At 40.6% G+C, this 25,960-nt stretch overlaps 1 protein-coding gene across 1 annotated transcript in view; it reads left to right on the forward strand.

Annotated features, from left to right (window-relative positions):
- RPS6KA3 (ribosomal protein S6 kinase A3) overlaps positions 1 to 25,960 on the forward strand; it is a 73,959-nt gene that overhangs the window by 29,834 nt on the left and 18,165 nt on the right. Inside the window, exons 3-10 of the mRNA XM_054391016.1 lie at positions 4,961 to 5,077; positions 6,788 to 6,869; positions 12,459 to 12,539; positions 13,504 to 13,583; positions 16,536 to 16,642; positions 18,766 to 18,803; positions 19,748 to 19,890; positions 23,152 to 23,222. Of these exons, the coding sequence (XP_054246991.1) occupies positions 4,961 to 5,077; positions 6,788 to 6,869; positions 12,459 to 12,539; positions 13,504 to 13,583; positions 16,536 to 16,642; positions 18,766 to 18,803; positions 19,748 to 19,890; positions 23,152 to 23,222 (719 nt within the window). The remainder of the gene's footprint in view (positions 1 to 4,960; positions 5,078 to 6,787; positions 6,870 to 12,458; positions 12,540 to 13,503; positions 13,584 to 16,535; positions 16,643 to 18,765; positions 18,804 to 19,747; positions 19,891 to 23,151; positions 23,223 to 25,960) is intronic.

The raw sequence follows: 25,960 nt of genomic DNA on the forward strand, positions 1-25,960 counted from the left end.
CATATGAGCTTGGGAACTGTGCCAACATTGAGTCATCGTTTTAAAATCACTTGATATCCAGTAAGCTTACTGTCTTTACAGGGCAGAACTGCTTTATGTAACTTCAGCACCAATGTTTATAACATAATAATATTCCAGAAATGTTTTCTGTTTGATTACAGAACTGAAAATTATTGTCTGTGGTTGGACTTGAACTCTGAAGGTCCTTTCCAACCCCTAACATTCTGTGATCCTGTGACTTTTCCAAACACAGCAATGTCCAGCTGAACCCAGAGAAGTACAAGGAAGGTTAACAGAGTTGTAAAAGGAAACCTGCAATTGTGGTTGGAGCTGTGCAAAGTAACTTGCTGGGGAATCTTTGATTGTGTTCAGGCTTATCTTCACTTGCACTGAATGTTACTCTGCCTCAAGAACATGCATTTGTTCAGGAAGCAAAACATTCCTGAAAAAGATTGAGAGGGATGAAAACAAAGCTGTTGCTTCTTCCACAATGAAAAGTGGAAGACTCTGTGAAGCTGCATGCCTAGTGCTAACAAATGAAAACTGACAAAAGCAGTATTTTTGCTGCTGCTGTGCTTAATGTCCAAGTGGAAAATAAGCTTTCGGTTAGCTCTTTATTAATTGGATTTGCTTTTTTGAAAATTGTGTTAATTGATGCAGCAGTGAGCTTGCCAGGTAAGCTAAAACTCATTAAGTGCAGTTAAACAGTATTACAGGGAAGCAGACTGTGAGCTGTCCTTTACACTGATACACTGAGGAGGCTCAGGGGAGACCTTATTGCTGTCTACAACTACCTGAAAGGAGGTCGTAGCCAGGGGGGGGTTGGTCTCTTCACCCAGGCAACCAGTGACAGAACAAGAGGACAGTCTCAAGCTATGCCAGGGGAGGTTTAGGCTGATGTTAGGAAGAAATTCTTCACAGGAAGAGAGTTTGGCCACTGGAATGGGCTGCCCGGGGAGGTGGTGGAGTCACTGTCCCTGGAATTGTTTGAAAAAGAGACTGGATGAGGCACTCAGTGATTAGATGGTGTTGGGTGATAGGTTGAAATTGATGATCTCAAAGTTTTTTTCCAAACTGGTTAATTCTGTGATTCTGATGGAATTCTGATTATTCCCTGTCTTAGAGAAAAAAGGTTCATTTGCATACTGCTAGAATATTTGTATTTCAGAAACTTCATTCTAGAATTTGTTTTAGAGCTTTTGTCTTATCTTGAAAGTTGACTGATGTTTCAAGGAGGTATTAAGTACCAGCAATATAGCTCTGACTTAGTTGCTGTGATTAAAACTAGCAGAAAGATTTATTTATTTATTTATTTATTCACTTCTTCAGTCTCTCATTCTGGTTCCTAACTACAGAAGTTGACATTCCAGACTTGTGCACTTCACTGAATTGTGATTCTGGCTGTTTCTCAACTGTGAATTATCAGTACACAAAATAAATATATAAAGCAGATCTTTAAGGCATTTTAAAATGCTATTCTAAATAGAAAATACTCATAGAATCATAGAATCATAGAATGGGTTGGGTTGCAGGGAACTTCCAAAGGTCATCCAGTCCAACCCCCCTGCAGTCAGCAGGGACATCCTCCACTGGACCAGCTTGCTCAGAGCCTTGTTGAGCCTGACCTTGAAGAACTGCAAGGATGGGGCCTCAACTACCTCCCTGGGCAACCTGTTGCAGCATTCCAGCACCCTCATGGTGTAGAACTTGTTCCTAACATCCAAGCTAAACTCTTCTCTAATTTCAAACTATTGCCCCTTGTCCTATCACTGAATGCTTTTGGAAGCAGTCCCTTTGCAGCCTTCTTGTAGAGCCCTTCAGGTACTTTACTTTTGCTGTTATAAAAACTAAACTGCCAGTAAACTTCAGTAAAGAAATTTTTCCTGATATCCAATCTAAACCTCCCCTGGCAAAATTTGAGGCCATTTGCTCTCACTCTATCTCTTGATACTAGGGAGAAGAAACTGACCCCCACCTCACTACAACCTCATTGAGGTGGTGTTTTAAATTCACACCCAAACTTGTTTGTCACTCAGTTCCTTTCTAGGCCAGTGTTGATTTAACAGTATTATACTGTTAAGGAAATGTTAAGGAAACTCAAGAGCAATGTTACCTTCTGTTTGTTTCCTTGAATTCTATATTTAGTTTCATTCTAAAGGAAGTCAGTAGCAACCAATTTAAATTGACTAACACAGGATTTTTTTATGTATTTATTTTAAGCACGTGGCTTTCTGTGGTAATTGTGCTTCTTAGTGTGAAGAAGGCCTTAAGGGAGCACCGAGGGGCTAGAAAACAAAGAAAAAAGAAAGATTTATTTCTTAGGACTTTAATTTCTACACTGCTGCATTAAAAGGCTTGAGAAAAGGAAGCTTCCTAAGCTTATAAAGTAGAGAAATCATAGAATGGTCTGAGTTGGAAAGGACCTCCAAAGGTCATCTAGTCCAACCCCCTCTGCAGTCAGCAGGGACATCCCCAACTAGATCAGGTTGCCCTGAGCCCTGTTGAGCCTCACCTTGAATATCTATAGGGCTGGGGCCTCAACCACCTGCCTGGGCAAGCTGTCGCAAGGTTCCACTGTGCTCGTGGTAAAGAACTTGTTCCTAATAAAATGTGGGCAGTAGGGTGTAGTTATAAGTGAAAAGAAGATCTTAACCATTGCAATGGCAAGATTGCTGGTGAGACTCTAGTGGTGTGAAGTTGGCAGGGAGTGGAGGAAAGGAGAGCAGGACCAGAGACTTTCAGCACCCAATACATCATCTTATTTCACGTGACTTCATCACATGGGACAAATGTTTTCACCAAATACCAGAGAAGAATCAGAAGCAGAGCTTAAGGCAAATTTCAGTACTAGACTGACTTCTCTTCCAGCTTTTGCTATAAGACAGCATCTATCAACCAAGGTACTTGGTGCAGTTGGCTGAGATTTATTTTCACTGTGTGCAAGGCTTGTATTTTACTTCAGTTGGATGGTGAGGAGTGGTTACTTCTGCACTTAATTTGCTTAGCTTTTGGGGTTTTTAACTGGATTTGTAAATCAGTGTTTAGATTAAAATGTTCAGCAATTATGTCAGAAAACAAAGCTGCAAGTTTGTGGGCATATGTCTTGCTCCCAAATATATGCTATGGACAAGGTATTAAAATAGGATATGACATAAGTTTTCATTGAAGAGAGTGGTACTACATCTGGCTTATAAACATGGAAGAGTATCTGAATCCTGAGAACTGGGAAGACTGGGAATATTCTTAGTATCAGGAATGCAAAGTCGTGGTTTGAGTTTTTATTTAGAGGGAGCCCAAAATAACTGCTGGAAAGTTAGTTGCATAATAATTGCATTGCTGTCAAAAATACTTTTTTATTTGGGTGTAGAGAACAAGTCAGTTTCTTGTTTCCTACTACATTTTGTGATGCTTTTAAACCACTTGCACACCTGATTGCTATGTGTCCTGAATCTGAGTAGATAACAAAAAGATTTGAGGAACCAGAGAATACTTTGGGTTGGAAGGGACCTCCAAAGGTCATCCAGTCCAAACCCCCTGCAGCCTGCAGGAACATCCTCAACTAGATCAGGTTGCTCAGAGCCTTGTCCAACATGATCTTGCATTATCTCCCGGGATGCGGCCTCAAGTCCCTCCCTGGGTAACGTGTTGCACTGTTCCACTACCCTCATGGTAGAGAACTTGTCCTCACATCCAATCTAAATCTGCTCTTCTCTAATTTCAAACCATTGCCCCTCATCCTGTCACTGCAGGCCTTTGCCAGCAGTCCCTCTGCAGCCTTCTTGTAGCCCGCCTTGAGCCTCTTAGCTCTCTTCTCCATGCTGAACACCCCCAGCTTCCTCAGCCTGTCCTCATAGCAGAGGTATTCCAGCCCCTGCTCATCTTTGTGCCCCTCCTCTGGATCCACTCCATCAGGTTCATGTCCTTCCTGTGTTGAAGGCTCCAGAGATGGATGCAATATTCCAGGTGAGGTCTTATCAGAGCAAGTCAAGTGGCCAAATCACTTCTCTTGACCTGCTGGCCACACTTCTTTTGATGCAGCCTAGGATGCGATTTGCCTTCTGGGTTGCAAGTCCACATTGCTGGCTCATGCTCAGCTAAAGAGGGCTTTTCTAAGAGATGTGATTAATTTGATGCACTGTAGGTATGCTTTAAGAAGACTAGATTCTTAGGAAGATGGCTTTCCATTCATAGGTTGTAGACCTGCAATGAAGATTTTGAATCTAACAATAATAGTCTAAGCACTGTTTATCAACTCTGTTGCTTTTTGGATTCTGGCACATGCCTAAGAGTTTAAGCCACATTGTTACTGGAATGTTGTGTGCAGTTCTGGGTCCCTCAGGTCAAGAAGGACCTCAGAGAACTGCTTGAGAGAGTCCAGCACAGAGCCACAAAGATGCAGAAGGCACTGGAAGAAAAGGCTTGATGGAGCTGGGTCTTGGAGCAGAGGAGCCTGAGGGGTGCCCTTATTGCTAGGGATAAAGATGTGCAGGGCAGTGTCAAGAGGATGGAGCCAGGCTCTGCTCAGGGATGTCCAATGACAGGACAGGGGGCACTGGGTGCAAGCTGGAGGTTCCATGGGAACAGAAGGAAAAGCTTTTGGTCTGTGAGGGTGCCAGAGCCCTGGAGCAGGCTGCCTAAAAAGGTTGGAGATTCTCTTTCTCTGGAGCCATTCCAAACCCCACCTGGATGCGTTCGTGTGTGACCTGCCCTAGGTGCTCCTGCTCTGGCAGGGGGCTTGGATTGGATGATCTTTGGAGGTCCCTTCCAACCCCTAATATTCTGTGGTTCTGTGATTGTAAAACTACCTCTTAATTATGCAAATAGGATCACTGGGTGTTTTTTATTTACAGTTGGTTGGATTCAGTGTTGCTGGTATTTTTCAACATACTGTGAATGTGTAAACATTTTTTTGGAAGATGTATCAGTAATGGAATTTCATTTCCCTCTTTTCGTCTGTCAGGAAGAAGGAAACATCAAGGAAATTGCAATAACTCACCACGTAAAGGAAGGACATGAGAAAGCAGACCCTTCACAGTTTGAACTTCTGAAAGTACTAGGACAAGGATCCTTTGGAAAGGTTGGTGACTGAACTCTTGTGGAGCCAATTATTCAGGAATACAGTCTTGAGAGAGCATTAGGAGTGAAGTATGTACAACAGCCACAACCTTGCATTAAAGCAACGTTGCAAGTGAAAACTGCTTTGTAAATGAGTGCTCACCAGCCACTGTCATTGTGGCAGAGCTTTTTGAAGCAGTAGATTTTCTCTTTCTAGTTTGTATGATATGTAGATCTCAAAGTTCTGTGGAAAAATTGGCTTGCTATGGAATAATTGGATATTCAGTGTTAAAATAGAACGTCATTTTTCTATAATTACTCCTCTATGATGAGGAGATGAGGGTTGAAACTTTTTTGATAAGTATTTCTAGTTGCTAACTAGCTAATGGTAGGTCGTCAGCACTACCGAGGCAGAATTTATTTTTGTAGCAGATTGTAAAGAACAAATTTCACTGAATTAAACATTATTTCTCCTGATCATTTTCATGCTAGGCAATCTCTGCCATAATTTGGTGCAGTGTACCTTAATATTTATTTGAAGATCTGCTAAGGACTCAATATTTCTAAAAGCCTTCAGTGAGAACTGCCCACACTGAGATCTAACTAGGTGTATGTGATTCATACTTTTAGTTGTCCATATTCAACCAGGAAGCAAAGCATTTACTTCATGTGGCAAGAAAGATCATTGAGACAGAGTGGAGCATGACGTGTAAGGCTTTACACCTGAAGTCTTTACACCCATTTTTAGTTGCAATGCTGAATGTGATGTTAAGCTCTAGCATACAATGCCAAATCTAGCTTGAATATGAAGTATGGAATCATGGAATGGTTTGAGTTGGAAGGGACCTCCAAAGGTCATCCAGTCCAACCTTCCTGCAGGCAGCAGGGACATCCTCTGCTAGATCAGCTTGCTCAGAGCCTTGTCCAGCCTGACCTTGAATATCTCCAGGGATGGGACCTCAACTACACTTGAGGATATACTTGTGGTCATGGTAACTGGGTTACAGATGGATCTGATGATCCTAAAGGTCAGTTGGAACAGATGATCTCTGCAGTCGCTTCCAACCTAAGCTATCATGTGTTTTTATGATGATTCTGTCAAGTGAAGCACACTTCAGCTGTGGCTTGTTGTTCTCCATTGGTACATGCAAAACTCATCTACAGCACATGATAAAAAAAACCTCAGTTTTGTGACACAAGGGATCTGTTCTTACAGTTTTATAGGTTGAGGATTGGGATTAATTATTTTGTTATGCATTGATCAATCTAGTTTTCTGGATCAACTTTTGTACACGCCTTTCTCTTCAAATATGCCAGTTATCTCATTAGCACTTCTGCTATGCCTTCTCATGAATTTCAATACGACAAAACTATTTAGATATTAAAAAGTGGAATTTTGTGTTTCAAATACGTCAGCTTCTGAAAGAATCGAACTTTTTTCTTTCTTTTACTTACTGAAATCAACTGAGGTAAACCAAAATTAATTTGGTGTTATGTTTGTCTTGAATGAACCTTTCAGATTATAAAATGAAGGAATAGTAGGAATAAAATTTAAGAAATGTTTGCTTTGGCATTGCAGAATCTAAAACTGTCAAAGAAGGTAATGATTAGTACTGGGAGGAATAGCAAGGCTGAGTTTCATGGAAATAATACTGACTGATTTCATTGCAAAGTATCTTGTTCTGACTTGCCTTGAGTATCTTTTAAGAATTCTTTTTAACTTTCCATGCAGGTCTTTCTTGTCAAAAAAATCTCAGGATCAGATGCTAGACAGCTTTATGCAATGAAGGTATTGAAAAAGGCCACCTTGAAAGGTAAGCACTGTTTAGAGAATCATAGAATGGGTTGGGTTGGGCAGGACCTCCAAAAATCATCCAGTCCAACACCCTCTGCACTCAGCAGGGACATCCTCCACTAGACAAGGTTGCCCAGAGCCTTGTCCAGCCTGATCTTGAAGATCTCCAGGGATGTGGCCTCAACTATCTCCCTGGGCAACCTATTCCAGTGTTCCACCACCCTCATAGTGCAGAACCTGTTCCTAATATCCAATCTAAATCTGCTCTTCTCTAATTTCAAACCATTGCCCCTCATCCTATCAATGCAGGACTTTGCAGACAGTCCTTCTGCAGCCTTTTTGTAGGTCCCCTTCAGGTACTGGAAGGCTGATCTTAGGTTTCTCTGGAGCCTTCTCTTCTCCAGCCTGAACACCCCCAGCTCCCTCAGCCTGTCCTTGTAGGAGAGGTGCTCCAGTCCCCTGAGCATTTTTGTGGCCCTCCTCTGGACCCACTCCATCAGGTCCATGTTCTTCCTGTGTTAGTGCTCCAGAGCTGGATGCAGTATTCCAGGTGAGATCTTAGCAGAGAGAGGGGATAAAAAAAGATAAATCAAGGACATTACACTAAAACTTATTTTTTATATTCATCCTGTTCTACAGACTGTCTCTTAGAACTGTCCTCTGTCAAACAGGAAATCATGGAATGCACTGCCTTATGCTGTAAATCTAGAAGGATTAAATAAAGAGCAGTACTAGATTGATGAGTTGTAGGGGAAAGGAGGCTGCTTTCCACGCTAAGCTGGTTAGCTGACAGTTGTTTGTGTTACATCTGCCACCTGACTTGCTCCTGAGCTGTTATTTGAAACATAATATCATTCCTTTTTTTCCCTTGCTGCCTATGGCCAAGGATACAGTTAATGCCTTTTGCTCAGTTTATATTTAGGTCATGATATTTGAAGTGCATTATGCCAACAATTTTATTCTAAAAGTTCTAAGTACAGGAGTTTTAAGTCTTTCATTAAATCAGTACCTTTCTCCAAAACCTTTGGCACTTGTTCTGGGTATAGAATATAGCTGATAAAATACTAAGTTAATATTCTAAGTTATTTGAACAAAAATGAGTTGTAATTTTTTTTTTCCTCAGATGTTTTTGGTCTTGAACGGTATCCATAACAAAATAAGTTTAAGCTTGAACAATCTCAATTCTGTAGTCACAGAATCATAGAATCAGTAAGGTTGGAAATTACCTTTAAGACCACTGAGTCCAACCATTACCCAACTACCATGACCACTAAACCAGATCCTGAAGCACCACAGCTACACACTTCTTGAACACCTCCAGGGATGGTGACCCTACCACCTCCCTGGGCAGCCTGTTCCAACCCCTCACCACTCTCTCACTAAAGGAGTTTTTCCTCATGTCCAACCTAAGCCTCTCTGGGCACAATTTCAACTCATTGCCTCTCATCTCATCACTGGTTACCTGGGGGAAGAAACCAACCCCAGCCTCACTCCAACCTCCTCTCAGGGAGCTGGAGAGAGCAATGAGATCTCCCCTCAGCCTTCTCCACACTGAACACCCCCAGCTCCCTCAGCTGCTCCTTGTATGATGCCTCCAAACCCCTCCCCAGCCTCATTGCTCTTCTCTGGACACTCTCCAGCCCCTCAATGTCTTTCCTGTGCTGTGGCACCCAAAACTGAACCCAGTGCTCAAGCTGTGGCCTCACCAGGGCTGACTCCAGGGGCACCATCACTGCCCTACCCCTGGTTTTGATCCAGGCCAGGCTGCTGTTGGCCTTCTTGGCCACCTGGGCACACTGCTGGCTCATGTTCAGCCATCCACCAGCACCCCAGATCCTTTTTTACCAGGCAGCTTTCCAGTCACTCTGCCCCAAGCCTGCAGCATTGCTTGGGGTTGTTGTGACCAAAGGTCAGGACCTGACACTCGGTCTTGTTAAACCTCATTGCACTGACCTCAGCCCATGGATTTAACCTGTCCAGACCTCTCTATAAAAGAGATAAAGTATTTTTTCCTTCAGATTAAAATAAAAGTTGTCTTGTAACACTAATCCCTTAACCTCTTGCTTTGTGCTATTGTTTAATATTTCTTTCTAATCTCAGTAGTTCTAACTCCTGACTGCACTGACATTGCAGTGATAAATTTGGTCTAATTTCACCAAATAGTATTTCTTCCTCTATATGATATTTATAATATTGATTTGCAGTTTTAACATATGTCTTCATATGAAAATATTCATAGAATAATGGAGAGAAGAGAAGCTCACAATAAACTGTGAACTTCTGCTGTTGAACCTGAAATTTTCTGCTCAAGATCTAGTGCTGAATATCTTATCTCATTAGATACCACTTTCACTTAAAACTCTTGCAGAGGCTTTAAGTGGTTTTGAACAGTTTCCTATATTTGGATTCCTCTGTGATTTGTGGCATGTGTTACTCTCATCATTTACTTCCTATTTTCTGAAACTGATTTCTACTCCTTTAAGGTACTTCAATGTCCTCAAGAGCTTTTCATTCTCCAGCCTGTTAATAGCTCCGGACTGGAGTCAAAGGTCATTCAGCAGTTGCTTTAAGACATTTGAAGGCTTCTTTCCATCACCTTTTGATTGTGGTTTAATGCAGATGTGAATCTGGTTTTGCCTACAGACAGCAGAGACTGATAAGCACTCATAACCTTGACTTGCAGTGGGAAAAGAATACTGTTGGAGGTGCTAAGAATTCAAGAATGCAAAAGGCTTGAGCACAAAGGTGACACTAGCAGGAGGATGCCATACATCTCAATACCTTGTATCTGAACTTTCAGATGCCTTTGGTTGTAATTCATGTTTTAGGAAGAGCAGAGTTGCAAGCAAAAGAAGGTTACTGCTGAAATCTTAATATGAAATCTACTGAATTTTTTTTCAGTCTTTGCAACCTTCTTAGAGCTCTAATATCATAATTTTTAAGACACTGTATTACTTGATTTGTCAAAGGTTCTTTAGCTCTTTCAAATCTATTTCAAAGTTACTTTTCTGTTCTAAAATAGAAGATAAAATTGCCCTTCCAGACTTCTTCTTAATCAGAGGTGGTGTGCAGGATTCACAAACAAAATTTAGAGATAATGTTTTCACAGGACTGCAATTCCACTAGCAGAACACATTGATGTAACTACACAGTCCAGCCTTCTGATGTTCAGAGCAAAGAGAAGGACTTGAAGGTGTCAGTTGATGGAAATCTCAACATGAGCCAGCAATGGTCCCTGGCAGCCCAGCAGGCAGCTGTGTGCTGGGCTACATCCAAAGCAGGGAGAACAGCAGCACAGGGAGGGGATTCTACTCCTCTGCTCTGCACTGCTCAGACCCCACCTGGAGCACTGCCTCCAGTTCTGGTGTCCCCAGCATAAGAGGGACCTGGAGGAGGGGATCCAGGGGGGTGCCACGAAGATAATCAGAGGGCTGGAGAACCTCCCTTGTGGGGAACAGGCTGAGAGAGTTGGGGTCGTTCAGCCTGGAGAAAAGAAGGATGTGAGGAGACCTTAGAGCAGCCTTCTAGTACCTGAAGGGGGCTACAAGAAAAGGACTTTTGACAAGGTCTTGTAGTGGTAAGATGAGAGGGAATGAATTGAAGCTTGAGGAGGCTGATTTAAACTGGACATTAGGAAGAAATTCTTTCCAGGGAAGGTGATGAGACACTGGAACAGATTGCCCAGGGAGGTTGTGGATGCCCCCTCCCTGGAGGTGTTCAAGGCCAAGGTTAGATGAGGTCTCAAGCAACCTGGTCTAGTGGAAGGTGTCCCTGCCCATGGCAGGGGGTTTGGAACTAGATCGCATCTTTGGGGCCTGTTCCAACCTAAACCATTCTATGAGTCTGTGAGTTTTGTTTAATACAGAGGCTTATTCAATAATATGCTCTTGATAGGTATCATCTTTCAGCATGCCTTTATGAAGAAGAGAGAAAAACAGGGCCAAGTCATTGCTGGAGTCTGGCATCACATGTATTAAGAAAGATCAGGACTCCATCAGTACACGTGGAACTAGAGTCAACGAAATCAAATTTAAGCCAAATAGTGACTAATACTAACGTCTGAAATGAGCTCAGTTCCTTAGGCTTTGAGGAAATGTTGTAAATCTGGATTTTCTCTATCTTTTCAGAAATAAGGCTTGTTTTCCATGGCCCTGTTGTACAGCTATAGACACTTTAGTATTTAGATTTATTTTTTTCTCAGCTGATTTTGCCTAAAAAAAGTGTTCTGAGTTTCAGTTCTATAATTTAGATGAACCCTTGAAACAGTGAAAGCACAGAATCATCTTGTGACATTTTCATGACTTTAGATATAAAGGTCAACATTCAAATGTGTTGTTTGTTCTATGTTCTAGCATTTATTCCATATGCTTCCATTTTTAGGAATCTGTTCTGGGGGGAGATGCAAACTTGATAGCTTGCTTCAGTCATGATAATGTATTTATAACTTGTTCACAAGCACCTCTGTTAATGTGAGTGCCTATTGCTGGGAACAGGTAGCTAAACTTCTAAAGGATTCTTTTGCTTCTTTTTTTTCCTACCTTGTTATGTTTTAATGTCCAAGAACTCAGGCTTCTGAACTGTACAAGCAATGCTGGCAACTTAAAGCCTGGATTGGAGTTGGTTGTAATATTAGGGAAAGGGACAGTAACAAAATATAGAATAAAGGAAAGAAAGAAATGCAGCATCTTAAAGCACTGTAGCAAACTTCACTACCTCACACAGAATCATAGAATGCATTGGGTTGGAAGGGACCTCCAAAAGTCATCTGGCCCAACACCCCTGCAGTCAGCAGGGACATCCTCTACTTGATTAGGTTGCTCAGAGCCTTTTTGAGCCTGATCTTGAAGATCTCCAGGAATGGGGCCTCAACTACCTCCCTGGCAACCTGTTCCAGTGTTCCAGCATTCTCATGGTGCAGAACATGTTCCCAACATTCAGTCTATATCTGCTCTTCTTTTATTTGAAACCATTGCCCCTCCTCCTGTTACTGCAGGCCTTTGGAAACAGTCCCTCTGCAGCCTTCTTGTAGCCCCCTTCAGGCTGAACAATCCCAGCTCCCTCAGCCTGTCCTTATAGCAGAGATGTTCCAACCCCCTGATCATCTTCATGGCCCTCCTCTGGACCTGCTCCAGCAGCTCCATGTCTCTCTTATGCTGGGGGTATCAGAACTGGAGGCAATACTCCAGATGGTGTCTCAAGAGAGCAGCGACAAGGGGCAGAATCAGCTTCTTTGTCCTGCTGTCACTGCTTTGGATGCAGCTTGGCACACAACTGCTTTCTGGGCTGCCAACAACTGTTGCTGGCTCATGTTGAGTTTTTCATCAACTGACACCCTGAAGTCCTCCTTCTCAAAACTGCTCTCAAGCCACTCCTTGCCCAGCCTATATTTGTGCTTGAGATTGCCCTGACCCAGGTGTCGGAACTTCCGCTGTGACGTATCGGAAAACCCTGCACCATGAAAAATTGGCTCTCCAATCTCTTCTGTGTGAAGTGTATTGACTTGCAGACCATTGTACTATTATGAAGATACAATATAAAGTACCTCAGGAGAAATGCTGTTCCATACAGAAAGTTTTGTTATTTTAACCTTGCTGATGTTCTGTTGCAGTTCGAGATCGGGTTCGGACAAAAATGGAGCGGGATATCCTAGTAGAAGTGAACCATCCTTTTATTGTCAAGTTACACTATGGTGAGTTGCAGAAAAAATCATTTTTATATTGCAAAAATGCATGCTTGTCTAGATAGTTGGCTTGTGGGTAAGAGAATCATAGAAAGTTAGTGCACTACCTAAATCCTGGTTGTGCAAAGACTTGCTGTATAGTAATACTCTTGCAAACTAAGCACATGGCTAACTTCATGCAGTGTTGAGTCCTTACAGCACTCAGTCTGTAGCCCTTTGAGTTATTAAAAAGCAGTTGTCTGTCTGTATCTAGCCATTGCAGAATATCTTACCATTTGTATATCATTCACTTGTTCAAATTCTATCCTGTTCTTGCTTTATTTACACTGTAGAAGACACAAGCAATGACATGACTTCCTTTTGCATCAAATTGGTGGGAATATGCCTTTGCATTTTAATAGCATGTGCAGCCATAAAAATATTCATGTGAAGGGGTTAGGAAATCAGGGCTCTTAAGGTCTTGTCAAAAGTGAACAGAAAGAGAACAGTTGCTTTGTTTGGTTCTTTTTTAGTTTATATTTTTCTTTGAGTCCAGTATTTCCTATAGATTTCTCTGGACCGTGCCTTAAATAATGTTGCTTTCACTATTTTACTTGTCACTCTTGAAACTAGATTAAATTCCCCTGTTAAGCTCAGTTTCCAGAGGTTACTAATTTGCACCTTTTTAAATCTAGGCTGTTTACTCCCAAAATCTGGAATGAAATGCTGCCTAACCTCAGTATAGTTTATTTTTTTCATAGAAATCCTGTTTGTGACTCACTTTGCTGTAGCATAGCATGGGAGTTACTTGATTTATCAGAAAGGAACACTTTCTTAAGTCCTTTAAGTAATTTGTTTTCCACAAAGAAAAAAAAAAAATAGAAGATTTAATTTTGACAATGAAAATAAAGATGAATTATTGGCTATGTTGTTCTTCTGATCATGGGTAAAATTGCATGACATTTAATTTATTTTTTTTAATTGATCTTTTCAGCTTTTCAAACAGAAGGGAAGCTGTATCTTATTTTGGATTTTCTCAGGGGAGGAGACTTGTTTACACGTTTATCCAAAGAGGTAAACTCTTTTTAATTTCATACTTGTCTAATGATAAAATTTGATTATAAATTCAGAAAGTCATAGAATGGTACGAGTTGGAAGGGACCTATGGAGATCACCTAATCCAACCCCTCTGCCAAAGCAGGAACACCTAGAGCAGGTCACACAGGAACACATCTAGACAGGTCTTGAATATCTCCAGAGAATGAGACTCCACAACCCCCCTGAACAGCCTGTTCCAGGGCTCTGTCATCCTCACAGGGAAAAACATTTTTTCTCATGCTTCCATGGAACTTCCTATGCCTCACCTTCCACCACTGCCCCTTGTGCTGTTATTGGGCATCCCTGAGCATAGCCTGGCTCCATCCTTTTGACACTGCCCTGCACATCTTTATCAACAGGAATGAGGGCACCCCTCAGGCTCCTCTGCTCCAAGATCAAGAGCCCCCAGCTCCCTCAGCCTGGCCTCACAGGGAAATGTTCCACTCCCTTATTCATATTTGTATGGTTATTGAGAGTAGAATACAGTGCATCTCGTGTATAGACATACAATAATTTCTCTGCTGACTGTATAAATGGTTACATTTAATTCAATGACATCATTTACTCTGTTTGCTTTGCCTCACAGATAAGTACAAAGTTCTTAGTACTGTAAAACAGATACTTTATTCTTAAAATCTGCAGTACTCTCTTGACTCCAAAGCAGAAATGTGTATTGCTTTCCTGATGATATCTTATTGATCTTAAGCCACTCAGATTCTATCAGATTTAATATTTTAACATAAGAACAGGATGGGGGAAGTGATTCTTCCCCTGTACTCTGCTCTCATGAAGACCCCACCTGCAATGCTGTGTCCAGTTCTGGTGCCCCCAGCAGAAAAAGAGACATGGAGCTGCTGGAGCACATCCAGAGGAAGATGATCAGAGGGCTGCAGAACCTCCCCTATGGGGAGAGGCTGAGAGAGTTGGGGCTGTTCCTGGGGAAAAGAAGGCTTTGGGGGGAGACCTTAAAGCAGCCTTCCAGTACCTGAAGGGTGCCTACAGCAAAGCTGGAAGGAGACTTTTGGCAAGGGCTTGTAGTGATAGGAAGAGAGGGAATGCATCGAAGCTAGAGGAGGGCAGATTTAGACTGGAGATTAGGAAGAAATTCTTTCCAGTGAGGGTGGTGAGACACTGGAACAGGTTACCCATTGAGATCATGGATGCCCCCTCCCTGGAGGTGTTCAAGGCCAGGTTGGATGAGGCCTTGAGCAACCTGGGCTAGTGGAAGGTGTCCCTGCCCACGGCAGCAGGGTTGGAAGTAGATGATCTTCAAGGTCCCTTCCAACCTAAACCATTCTGTGAATCTATGAAAGAAATATTCATTGTAGACACCTGAGTCTAGGCAGGTTGTTCATAACTGACAAGTAAAATGGGAATCCTGGTTGCAATCAATGTCATCCTCAATGCTATTTTAAAATAGAGCAGATGAGCTGTAGCCTAAAATTTCCTGCTTTCCCCCCATTGACTACAAAGGAGAAAGTGATTAATTCAGAGCTGGATGTCTACACTGCAGATATTCAATATTAAGAAAGATTAATTGCATGCAATGTTTTTGCAGTACATAGCATGAGTGTGTTAACATTCTCATGAAATGTTTCATAACTTGAGCTTTTAAATGTTCCAGGTAGAGATTTACCTTCTTGAGTGTGGCTCTACTGAGTATTGGCTTTTCTGTAGAAGTAACATCAGCAACAGCCTCTTTTACAAGCTCTGGTATCACTTTCTCTCTTTAAACTAGTCAATTCTCAGAAGAATTTATTTGATTTGGTTCTTAATTATTTTTTCTCTCAGTGGATCACAGTGGTTGTTGGTATAATGGGGATAACATGTTCATTTCATTGACTGTAAGTAGGGATTGGTATATATTCCTAGGAGAAAATGTAGGATTGCTACCTGAGACCTGTCTTCTGCTATTTCCTTAGTTTGCTCTTTGATCTACCTTTTCTGTGCTTACATCTCAGGCTGCACTATGGAGTTTTTATCACTGTTGTAACTTCTTTCTCATGGTATGTGGAGACTCTCTCCTAAACACCAAGATGTCTCTCTGACTTTGTAGATGAAATTCAGGGATTTGGACTTCTTTAGTCCGTTTGTTGTGTGGAAATGAACTGGTCACATCCAAGAAGGAGGTTGTCACGTTCTTTAAATGCTTCCCAAAATTTTTCAGTCCCTTTGCAGTCTGTTTGTTCTCTTGAACTGTCATGGAATCACAGAATGGTTTGGGTTGGAAGGCACCTCCAAAGGTCTTCTAGTCCAACCCACCTGCAGTAAGCAGAGACATCCTCCACCACATCAGCTTGCTCAGAGTCTTGTCAAATCTGACCTTGAAGATCTCCAGGGATGGGGTCTCATCTGCCTCCCTGGGCAACCTGTTGCAGTATTCCAGCACCTTATGGTGCAGAACTTGTTCCCAACATCCAGTTGAAATCTGCTCTTCTCTCATTTCCAACCACTGCCCCTGGTCCTATCACTGCAGGCCTTTGGGAACAGTCCCTTCCTGCAGGATCCCTTCAGGTACTGGCAGGCTGCTCTTAGGTCTCCCTGGAGCCTTCTCTTTTGCAGGCTGAACACCCCCAGCTCCCTCAGCCTATCCTCATAGTAGAAGTGTTCCAGCCCCTGATCAGCTCTGTGGTCCTCCTCTAGACCCACTCCATCAGGTCCATGTCAGAAGCAAATAACCTCAGTTTTGCAGACAGAAATACATTGGCTTCTCAAGTTCTTTTTCAAGAATGTTCTGTGAAAGAGTATTGATGATAAACTGCTAGGTTTTGTCTAATCAACACATTTGAATTTTTAGGGGTCACATAGAGGTTAATTCAAGTATTATGAAGAACCATTCTACATAACATCCTGTTAACCATTGCTTAGTTGGCACTGGCAGAAGCTTTACAAACTTTACATGTAAATTCCATTGTTTTGCCTTTCCAGGTGATGTTCACGGAAGATGATGTTAAATTTTACCTGGCAGAACTAGCACTTGCTTTAGATCATCTACATAGTCTTGGAATAATATACCGGGACCTAAAACCAGAAAAGTAAGAGTGCTCTGTGGCAAATGGAGTGTGTTCATTTGATTTCCCTAGCACTTCTACCTCTGCACTTCTCTTTCCAGATGATCAATTTCAGCAATTTATGGCACAACCTGGACAAGGAGGGAGGTGGGGGAAGCTTGTGGACTCTTTTAATTAAAATGCTGCATTTCTTTTCCAGTAGTACAGGAGTTTCAGGGTGATGTGCTAGAATTCCTGTTACTGTAATCCATGTTCCTTTCACTAAAAAGCCTACTGAAATATTTCTACCTTTCATTTTGCAGGTGGTTTAGGGTGTACCAAGAAGAGGTCTTCTTGGCCTCTTGTCTTTATCGTTGTTATAGAATTTCTGGACTTGAGATAAACTTAGAGCAAATGTATAACATAGAATTACATTTGAATATTGTTTCTTTGCATTTGAAAGCCTAACAGCAAATTATACTTTTTTTTTCAGTGCTGGTTTTTAAAGGGCACTGCAGGAAGAGTAGAATGGAGTTTAAAATTTTAGAAGTAAAATATGAAAATAGTAAGTCACAGGCTTTATTAAGTGTAGTAATGATCACAGAAAAAAATAAGCTTGAAGCTACAATTCAGATATGGTCTCAGTATGTTAGCCATCCATGTTTCATTCAAATGACTGAACTCTGTCTCCTGCTTATATCTTTCCTCCAGTAATTTAATTATTTTTTTAGTATTAGAAGATGTAAAGAAGAAAATGTCAGTGCTGTCATCTGGAACATTTGAGCCTTTCAGATATAAATGTATGCTATTGTGTTTTTCTCCACCTGGAGGCCAATCTAAGTGACTGTAGAACATGTACATCTCTGTTGTGTGTCATCAGATACTTAACATAGAATCATAGAATGGGTTGGGTTGGGAAGAACCTCCAAAGTTAATCTAATCCAACCCCCCCTGCAGTCAGAAGGGACATTATCAACTAGGTCAGGTTGCCCAGAGCCCTGTCCAGACTGACCTTGGGTATCTCCAGGGATGGGGCCTCAACCACCTCCCTGGGCAACCTGTTGCAGTGTTCCACCACTCTCATGGTACAGAACTTGTTCCTAACATCCAATCTAAATTTCCTCTCTCTCATTTCAAACCATTGTCCCTGGTCCTGTCACTGCAGGCCTTTGCAAACAGTCCCTCTGCAGCCTTCTTGTGTAGGCCCCCATCAGGTATTGGGAGGCTGCTCATAGGTCTCCCTGGAGCCTTCTCTTCTGCAGGCTGAACACCCCCAGCTCCCTCAGCCTGTCCTCATAGCAGAGGTGTTCCAGCCCTTTGTTGCCCTCCTCTGGAAATGCTTCTTCAGATCCATGTCCTTCCTGTCTCCAGCTTCAGAGCTGGACACAGTACTCCAGGTGAGGTCTCATCAGAGCAGAGTGAAGTGGCAGAGTCACCTCTTGACCTGCAGGCCACGCTTTTTTTGATGCAGCCCAGGCTGCCATTGGCCTTCTGGGTTGCAAGCTCACACTGTTAGCTCATGTCCAGCTTCTCACTCACCAGTACCTCCAAGTCCTTTTCTGCAGGGTTGCTCTCAACTTCATCATCCCCCAGCCTGTATTGAAATCTAGGATTGCCATGACCTAGCTGCAGGACCTTTGCGCTTTGCCTTATTGAACCTTGTGAGATTCTCCTCAGCCAACCTTCCCAGCCTGTCCAGGTCTCTCTGGGTTGCACCTATCCTTCAAATTTATCAGCTGCACCACTTGATGTTATTTGAAGTGGCCATCACCCTTTGAAATGGCCATCACCCTTTGAAGTGGTAATTAGAAATGAATCTCTATCTTGTGTAACATACAAACATACCTTAAGACATGAATATGCCTTGCTTAGTTTAAGAGAAGTAGAGCTGTCTCTCTATTTTTAACAATTGTGATAATGACACATGCTACAGATGGCCAAAACTGAAAGTTCAAGATATTCTTATTATATTTCATCAGCTTTAAGAAGACAAAAAGGAAGGAAAATAAAATGTGCAGTTGAAAAGTATTCCTTCCTAATGATTCATTCTCATGCATGTTCAGTTCTGCTTGTCTTTGTGGATGCTGTTAATCCTTAAGAGTGATCAGTACAGTTTAAAAGATTTTAATTAACTAATGAATTAACTAATCTTTTCATTGTTTTTTCAGCATCCTGCTTGATGAGGAAGGACATATCAAATTGACAGGTGAATAAGGGGAAATTTCAACACCTGAACCTATTCTGTTCATAATAAAATCTTTGTGATTTCTTTCACTGGTAAAGCATTATGGTAAAATAAGGAATTTTAACTGGCAGGTGATTTTCCTTTGGAGCAAATACCATAATTAGCTTTAAATAAATTAAATATATAAATAGTTAACTGATTTCCAATTATATCTCATTATATCTCATTCCAATTGTCTCATCTCACATGTCATAATGTGGGGAGGGGAGAATTCTGTAATTCCGAAGTCTTGTCTTTGGGTGTATATCATTGAATCATAGAATGGTTTGGCTTGGAAGGGACCTCTAAAGGTCATCCAGTCCAATCCTCTGTAGTCAGCAGGGACATCCTCCACTAAATCAGGTTGCTCAGAGCCATTTTGAGCCTGACCTTGAAGATCTCCAGGGATGGGGCCTCAACTACATCCCTGGGCAACCTGTTGCAGTGTTACACCACCCACATGGTGCAGAACTTGTTCCTCACATCCAATCTAAATCTCTTCTAATTTCAAACCATTGTCCCTCATCCTATCACTGCAGGCCTTTGGGAACAGTCCCTCTGCAGCCTTCTTTTAGCCCCTTCACCTGCTGGAAGGCTGCTCTTAGGTCTCCCTGGAGCCTTCTCTTCTCCAGGCTGAACCACCCCAGCTCCTTCAGCCTGTCCACAGAGGGAAGGTGTTCCAGCCCTCTGATCATCTTTGTGGCCCTCCTCTGGTCCTCTGCTCCATCAGATCCATTTCCTTTGTGTTGAGGGCTGCAGAGCTGGATGCAGTACTCCAGGTGAGGTCTTAGCAGATCAGAGTGAATGTTATAGGCATGACATTTCACACAAAGTGTTAACCACAGGTGCTTTTGAAAAAAAAAAAAGGAAAAAAATGGAAAAAAAAAACCCCAAACATTTAAAACTATTTTTTTTTTCTCTTCCAGACTTTGGCTTAAGTAAGGAATCCATTGATCATGAAAAGAAGGCCTACTCTTTCTGTGGAACCGTGGAATACATGGCACCAGAAGTTGTTAACAGACGAGGTCATACACAGAGTGCAGACTGGTGGTCTTTTGGTGTTCTAATGGTAGGTTTCTGGTAAAAACAAATAATAGCAAAACTATGTTTTGTGAGGTTGGGTGAAACAAATGAAACATTAAATTCTTAAGGTGAGCTTGAGATGGATTCTAAGTACCAAAAAAAGTCTTAAATTATACAAAATCAGTAACAATACCTCAAGGTTTGGATCGAGAATGGGGTCATATCAACATCAACTATTTGACCTCATTTTGTTACTGAGTTGCAATCTGCTGCATCTATTGGAGCTTGAATGTTGCAGAGGCTAATATTAATACTGAGGTATGTAGGAAAATGGAAAGCTGGGAAGATCCAAATTTTAAATCCTAGTTCATTGTCAAGTGGAAAAACCATGAGTGATAGCTTTAGAATTAGTCTCCAGTGGCATTACAGCTTAGTGGAATAATGACAGATGTTGCTTTTGCACATCAAAATAATCCAAATGACACTCATCTGATATATGGGATATAGTTGTTCACTTGCTTATGGTGTTTCTGCTAGGAGCTAACTTAGGTGAAGTTGAAGGATCAGGAAAAACATGTCTCAAATATGTTTTGGAAAAGACAAATTGTTTGGTGGTTTAGGCTCACTGAATGGCTTTTAATTTGTAATCTTTGGGTACATTTTCAACTTGAAAATGAAATAATTGTATTTTTAAGGAGAATGGTTTTGTTTCTTACTGCTTCTGCTACCTATGACTGTAACAGTACAATTAGTGTGTGTGCTTTGTAGTACAAGAAGGACTCTGGTGTCTGAAAATGTCATCCTATCACCTTCTAATCATCTAGAATGCTGTTGTGATCTGAAAACTGACTATGTAAAAGTAGCACCTGATAACTAAGCTTCTGCCAGCCAGGTGCACACAATCCCTCACCACTGCACACTTGATCAGTAGGAACACAGTGACTTAAAAGATAATTATAGCGGAGGGGCAGAATATTTGTTAACACAAACATAGTTCAACTTCAGTTTCACTTTATAAAGCTGGAAAACTTAATTAAATGCCTATAAAGTTGTAAGTTTAATTGCTGAAAGATACTAGATGTGACTGGTGTAGCTTTCACAGCCTGTGTCCTGTGTTTTAAACACTCTGGGTACAAAAATGCAACCTTAAAAAGCAAATTTTCCATATTAGTTTATGGAATACAGTGCAGTTTCCTCTAAGACAAATTTAATTGCATTTCTAGTTTGCATAATGATTTTCATAGACAGTCTCTTAATTAATTAATCTGTGTTGATTGAGAACTAAAGTGGTTGTTGGTGTGGTATGAGTACACAGTATCCAGCTTGAACAGAAGTGATAGCATGAAAGTGGAGACTAGAAAAAAATCTCAAGAAATCATTTGGCCTCTCTTCTCCGGCTGCTAGATACTAAATGTTTTGGCCATTCTTGTGAAGTATATTCCAATTTGTCCTTTAAAACAGGGACTGATTTAAGGGATGCCAGACATCTAAACATAGGTAAATAAAGGGTTCAGAAGCATAATGTATTTATTGAAGTAATCTTCTGCTGAAATAAAAGGGAATATCAATATTAGCCCTGAAGTCCTATTGGCCTGTGGATGTTACAGAATAACAGAATGTTAGGGGTTGGAAGGGGACCTCAAAAGATCATTCAGTCCAACCCCTCTGCAGAGCAGGAACACCTAGGACAGTAATATTTTCTAATAAATTATAAGAATTAAATACTATTTAATAGCAATCTAATAGCATAATATTTGATATTAAAATAAAATTAATAAAGGTATTTACTAATGAAATAATATTCAGTGGCAATGTATTTAATAATAAGATACTATTCAATAAGTACATATTTAATAACAAAAATATGTAAAAGTAAAACATTTAGTAATGAAATAATATTTGAAATTAAATAATGAATTATTGAACAATGAATTAATGAAGTAATATTCAGTGGCAATATATTTAATAACCAAATAATATTTGGTAGTAAAACTATTCAGTAGCTATATATTTAATAACAAAAATAATATATAATAGTAGAATGTATAATAATGACATAATACTTAATAATGACACTATATTCAGTGGCAGTATATTTAATAACCAAATAATATTTGTTAGTAAAACATGAAATAATATTTAGAGGAAAAAGTATCTAGCAGTAGGGAAGAAGTAGCAGCTGTTATTCTCTGTGTGCTTTATAGGGTAGTAAGAAATTAAAATTCTATTTTACTAAAAAAGGGAGGGTTAAAGGATGCTGTTAGTGCAACTTCATCCTCTTATTGTAGGGCTAAGAATAGTACAATCACAAATCCCTCCCCCAAGTTATCCTTGCTCATTTTTAGTGCTTTTAGAAGGCTGAGTGTTTGAGTCCTGCTAAAAAAAAGGGGGACAGAGGATATACCTTGTGTTCAAAATGACCTAATCTATTATTTAGAGGGTTCCTTCAGCATTGTTTTGACTTTGCTCACTTGAAATTTCATTGAACTAAATTGTTTTGCAAGTCATAAACCAAAAATCAGGATCTCTGCCCCAGAGTGGGTGTTGGCTGCTGTGACTGCTGCCAGAGCACTTTCACTGCCTGGTTTAGATCTGGTATCCCTGCAGTGTCCTGCAGCCCAACAGCAGCACCTTTGTCTTTCTCTATTTTTACTCAGTCACTTTCAGAACAAATCAGTATTTTAACAATGTCTGTTGCCTGCTAGCAGGCACTGTAAAATGTGCATGCACACGCTGTGGAGGTCTCTTATGTGTTTCTTCAGGCTTTATTTCCACTGTATGCATACAGTAACCACTTCTCATCATGCATGTCTCTGTCAACCACCTAACCTTCTTCCCCTTTCCAATGAAGGCTGTGTACATGCCAAGTTTAAAAAAAATTTAAAAAAGGACTTTTAAAATGATCTCTGCATGAGGATAAATCATCATCACTAACTTTTAAAAGGGGAATCTTTTCCCCTACTCCCCACTCTCTTGAAAACTAAAATGCAGTTGTGTAGGTGAAAGTCTTCCAAGAATCAAATTTTTAGGCAGAAGTGAAACACAGAGCATTATAGTCTAAATTGTTTAGAGAAGAGCAGTAAAAAAAAGCAAGGTGTCACCAGAGGAAAATGTTTTGCAGCTGTAACAATGGTAAAGGCTGCTCTCAGTGTTCACAGGAATTGACATTGTACAATGGGAAGTTGTTTTGCACAGACTTGATTGTTAACATGCATGAGTTTTGGAAGGTTAAGATGCTAAAGTAGTTTTGTCAAAAATTAGATTTTTGTCCAGGTAATGTAATTGATGAAAGTTTTACTCTATACAGTTTGAAATGCTCACTGGTACTCTACCTTTCCAAGGGAAAGACAGAAAAGAAACCATGACTATGATTCTCAAGTGAGTACACTCTTATTTATATATCTCATCAGGTATTCTACAGGGATGCCCTCCGGGCTGCAATATCTAATTTCTACTCTTCCCTCATTTCCAAAGGTACTGGTAAATCCTCACTCCCTATTCCATACTATTAATTCCCTTTGCTACCTATCTAATTTGCCTTTCTATTCCTCCCCCATACTAGGTGCAAAGAATTTCATAGCAGCTCTCTAAATCTGTAATAATAACTTCTCCAACCATACAATCTTTCCCATCTTATTTCCATAATATTTTTAACCTTTCTTGTCCTTTTTGATAACCTGTGCATTTTTTGCTGTTTTTTTTTGTTTGTTTGCTTGTTTCAGGGCTTTTTTGTTGTTGGTTTTAGGGGTATTTTTTTTAATTGAGAAAGTACTTTTCTCTCCTTATCCTTCTCTATCTTACCAGCTCATGACCCACCCTACTTCTTTATATTACTGGTGCTGACAACAACTTGCTTCCCAGACACTTCCCCTATTTGCTGAAGTGCATTCTCCCTTATGTACTTTGCTATGACTTAGCCCAAGCTCTAATTTTCCCCTTTGCTATTTCCAGTACAGATTGTGCATTAACTCTATTTTGGAGGTTGCTTTCCTTCATGCAGTTAACATTCTTGATTTTGTTGATGAAGGCCTGCCTTTTTTTTTTTCCACTCTCTTGCTGAACCCCTACACATTCTCTGAGCTAATACAACCCACAACACAACTGTCCCACTTTTTTTTGTCCTCTACCACTGTGCAAACAACTGCTTCCTCATACCACAGTTTCACTTCTCTGTTTCCATCCACTTTTTACTAATACCTTTTTTTTTTTCCTCGTGGAAGCTCATAAAACTATTTTGTTTTCCACTTCATCGTTTATCATTGTTCTTAGCTCTGTTATTGCTTGTCTATCCATATATTGAAGTCAGCATTTCTCTTGCACCAACAACCTCTTATGAAAAGTAGAAAAATATGAAATTATTTCATATGTTTAAGTAACTAGAATTTGAAAGTCACTAGAAAACAAACTCATTCTTTTTCCTTGGTTTTGCATACTTAATATGTTAATCTTTGCCCTTTTTTTCCCCCTTCATCTTCTATCTGCAAATAAATGTATTTAGTGATGCTAGTGTCTTTCTGCTGCCTCATCACCATGCCAATTCAAATCTTCATGTTGTGATAATTAAATGTCTTTAACTAAAAGGTTCTATCTATTCACAGCAAGCACAAACTCCTTCTGACCACCTCTTATTTACAAGAAGCTAGCTTGAGATAATTCTGCTGCACTCTCACTTAGAGTGCAGCAGAGGAGTCATGCTTATCTTTTTTCTATCCATGTCTCACAAGTCACATCTTTCTCTTTCCTCTGCCTGCATGTGACTCCACTCTGTCCCCCCAAAGTCTTTCCACTGTTGCTACAAGAAATCTTCTGTAAAATATCCTCCTTGTATCTCCCCAGTTAATTGGCATTCATGAGTACCTTCAGATTTCATCTGAGCATGCATCTCTAGTTCCTTTTCCAACTTCTTTCTTTTCTCACCTTCCAATCTTTGTTGTTAGTTTCAGAGAGCTGCACAAAAAATGTGACATGAAGCCAAGAAATTTTACCTCTGTTTTAATGTTCTATACACTTACTACATAGAGATAAATCTGGTTTGGTGTTGGCGATGTGAACAGTAAAAAAAAAAAAAAAAAAGCCATTTGAAAGTCTTTTCTGATAAGGTCACATTTTTTGTCAGTATGTTTTATTTTTGTTTTCTGTATAGTAGTCAATGTATTATATTCCTCCTAAAAATTCTCATTAAACTATTTAAAATGGACAGATGTGCATATGAATTAATATTTTCATCATGTATCATTTAAGATAAATTACTTTTCTCATCTTCTGTTCCTGAAAATCCACAGCAAATGTGTTCTCCTTAGAAGACCTGTGTTTCTGGGCTTTTGATTTCTTACATTAGCAAGAAATGTTGTTTATTCTTCTGTGCTTTACCTAAAACTGAGAAACTCTGCAATTTGAAGAAATCATAGTTTGCAGCAATGAAGTTAACTTTTTAAAGCATCTTTTCTCTGAAGAGATTTGCCTTCATACAAAGTTTTGTCTTCAGCCATCATGAATCTCAGAAAGAAATTGCTGTCAGTCATGTGGTTCTATGGCCTGGGAACTCTGAGGACCTGGTGATTGTCCTTTCTGCTGCTGTGTCCTGTGGCCAGGAGAGGATTTGGTGGAAAGTGCTCCTTTGTGATGGAAAGACATCTGCTTGTAGTGTGTTAATGGAGACCCCAAAGCAGGCAAAGCTTCTCATACTTCTCCCTCCTGTCCCAGCTTCCTTAATGCTGAAAAGAGGGAGAAAAGAGCTGTAGTCATTGTTTTAGTGTACTACTAGATTGCCTTCCCTTGCACCTCATGTTAAATGAAAGGTTGACATTAGTTTTCACAGTTTCTATAGACGAAGATGCGTTCTGCAACTGAAACTAGTCACAGCAGCAACAGTTATAAACCTGTGCTGTGAAGCCTGGAAGGGCTCGGGTGGGAAAGGACCTTAGAGATCAGCTACTCCAACCTCCCTGCCATAGGCAGGGACACCTCGCAACGAGACTCAGCTGCTCAAGGCCTCATCCAGCCTGGCCTTGAACACCCCCAGGGAGGAGGCATCCACAACCTCACTTGGTTTCCAATCCCAGCACCCTCCTACTGAAGAACTTCTTCCTAAGATCCAGTCAAACCCTATTCTCCCT

This window comes from Indicator indicator, chromosome 1 (assembly GCF_027791375.1).
Source record: "Indicator indicator isolate 239-I01 chromosome 1, UM_Iind_1.1, whole genome shotgun sequence".
NCBI lineage: Eukaryota > Metazoa > Chordata > Aves > Piciformes > Indicatoridae > Indicator > Indicator indicator.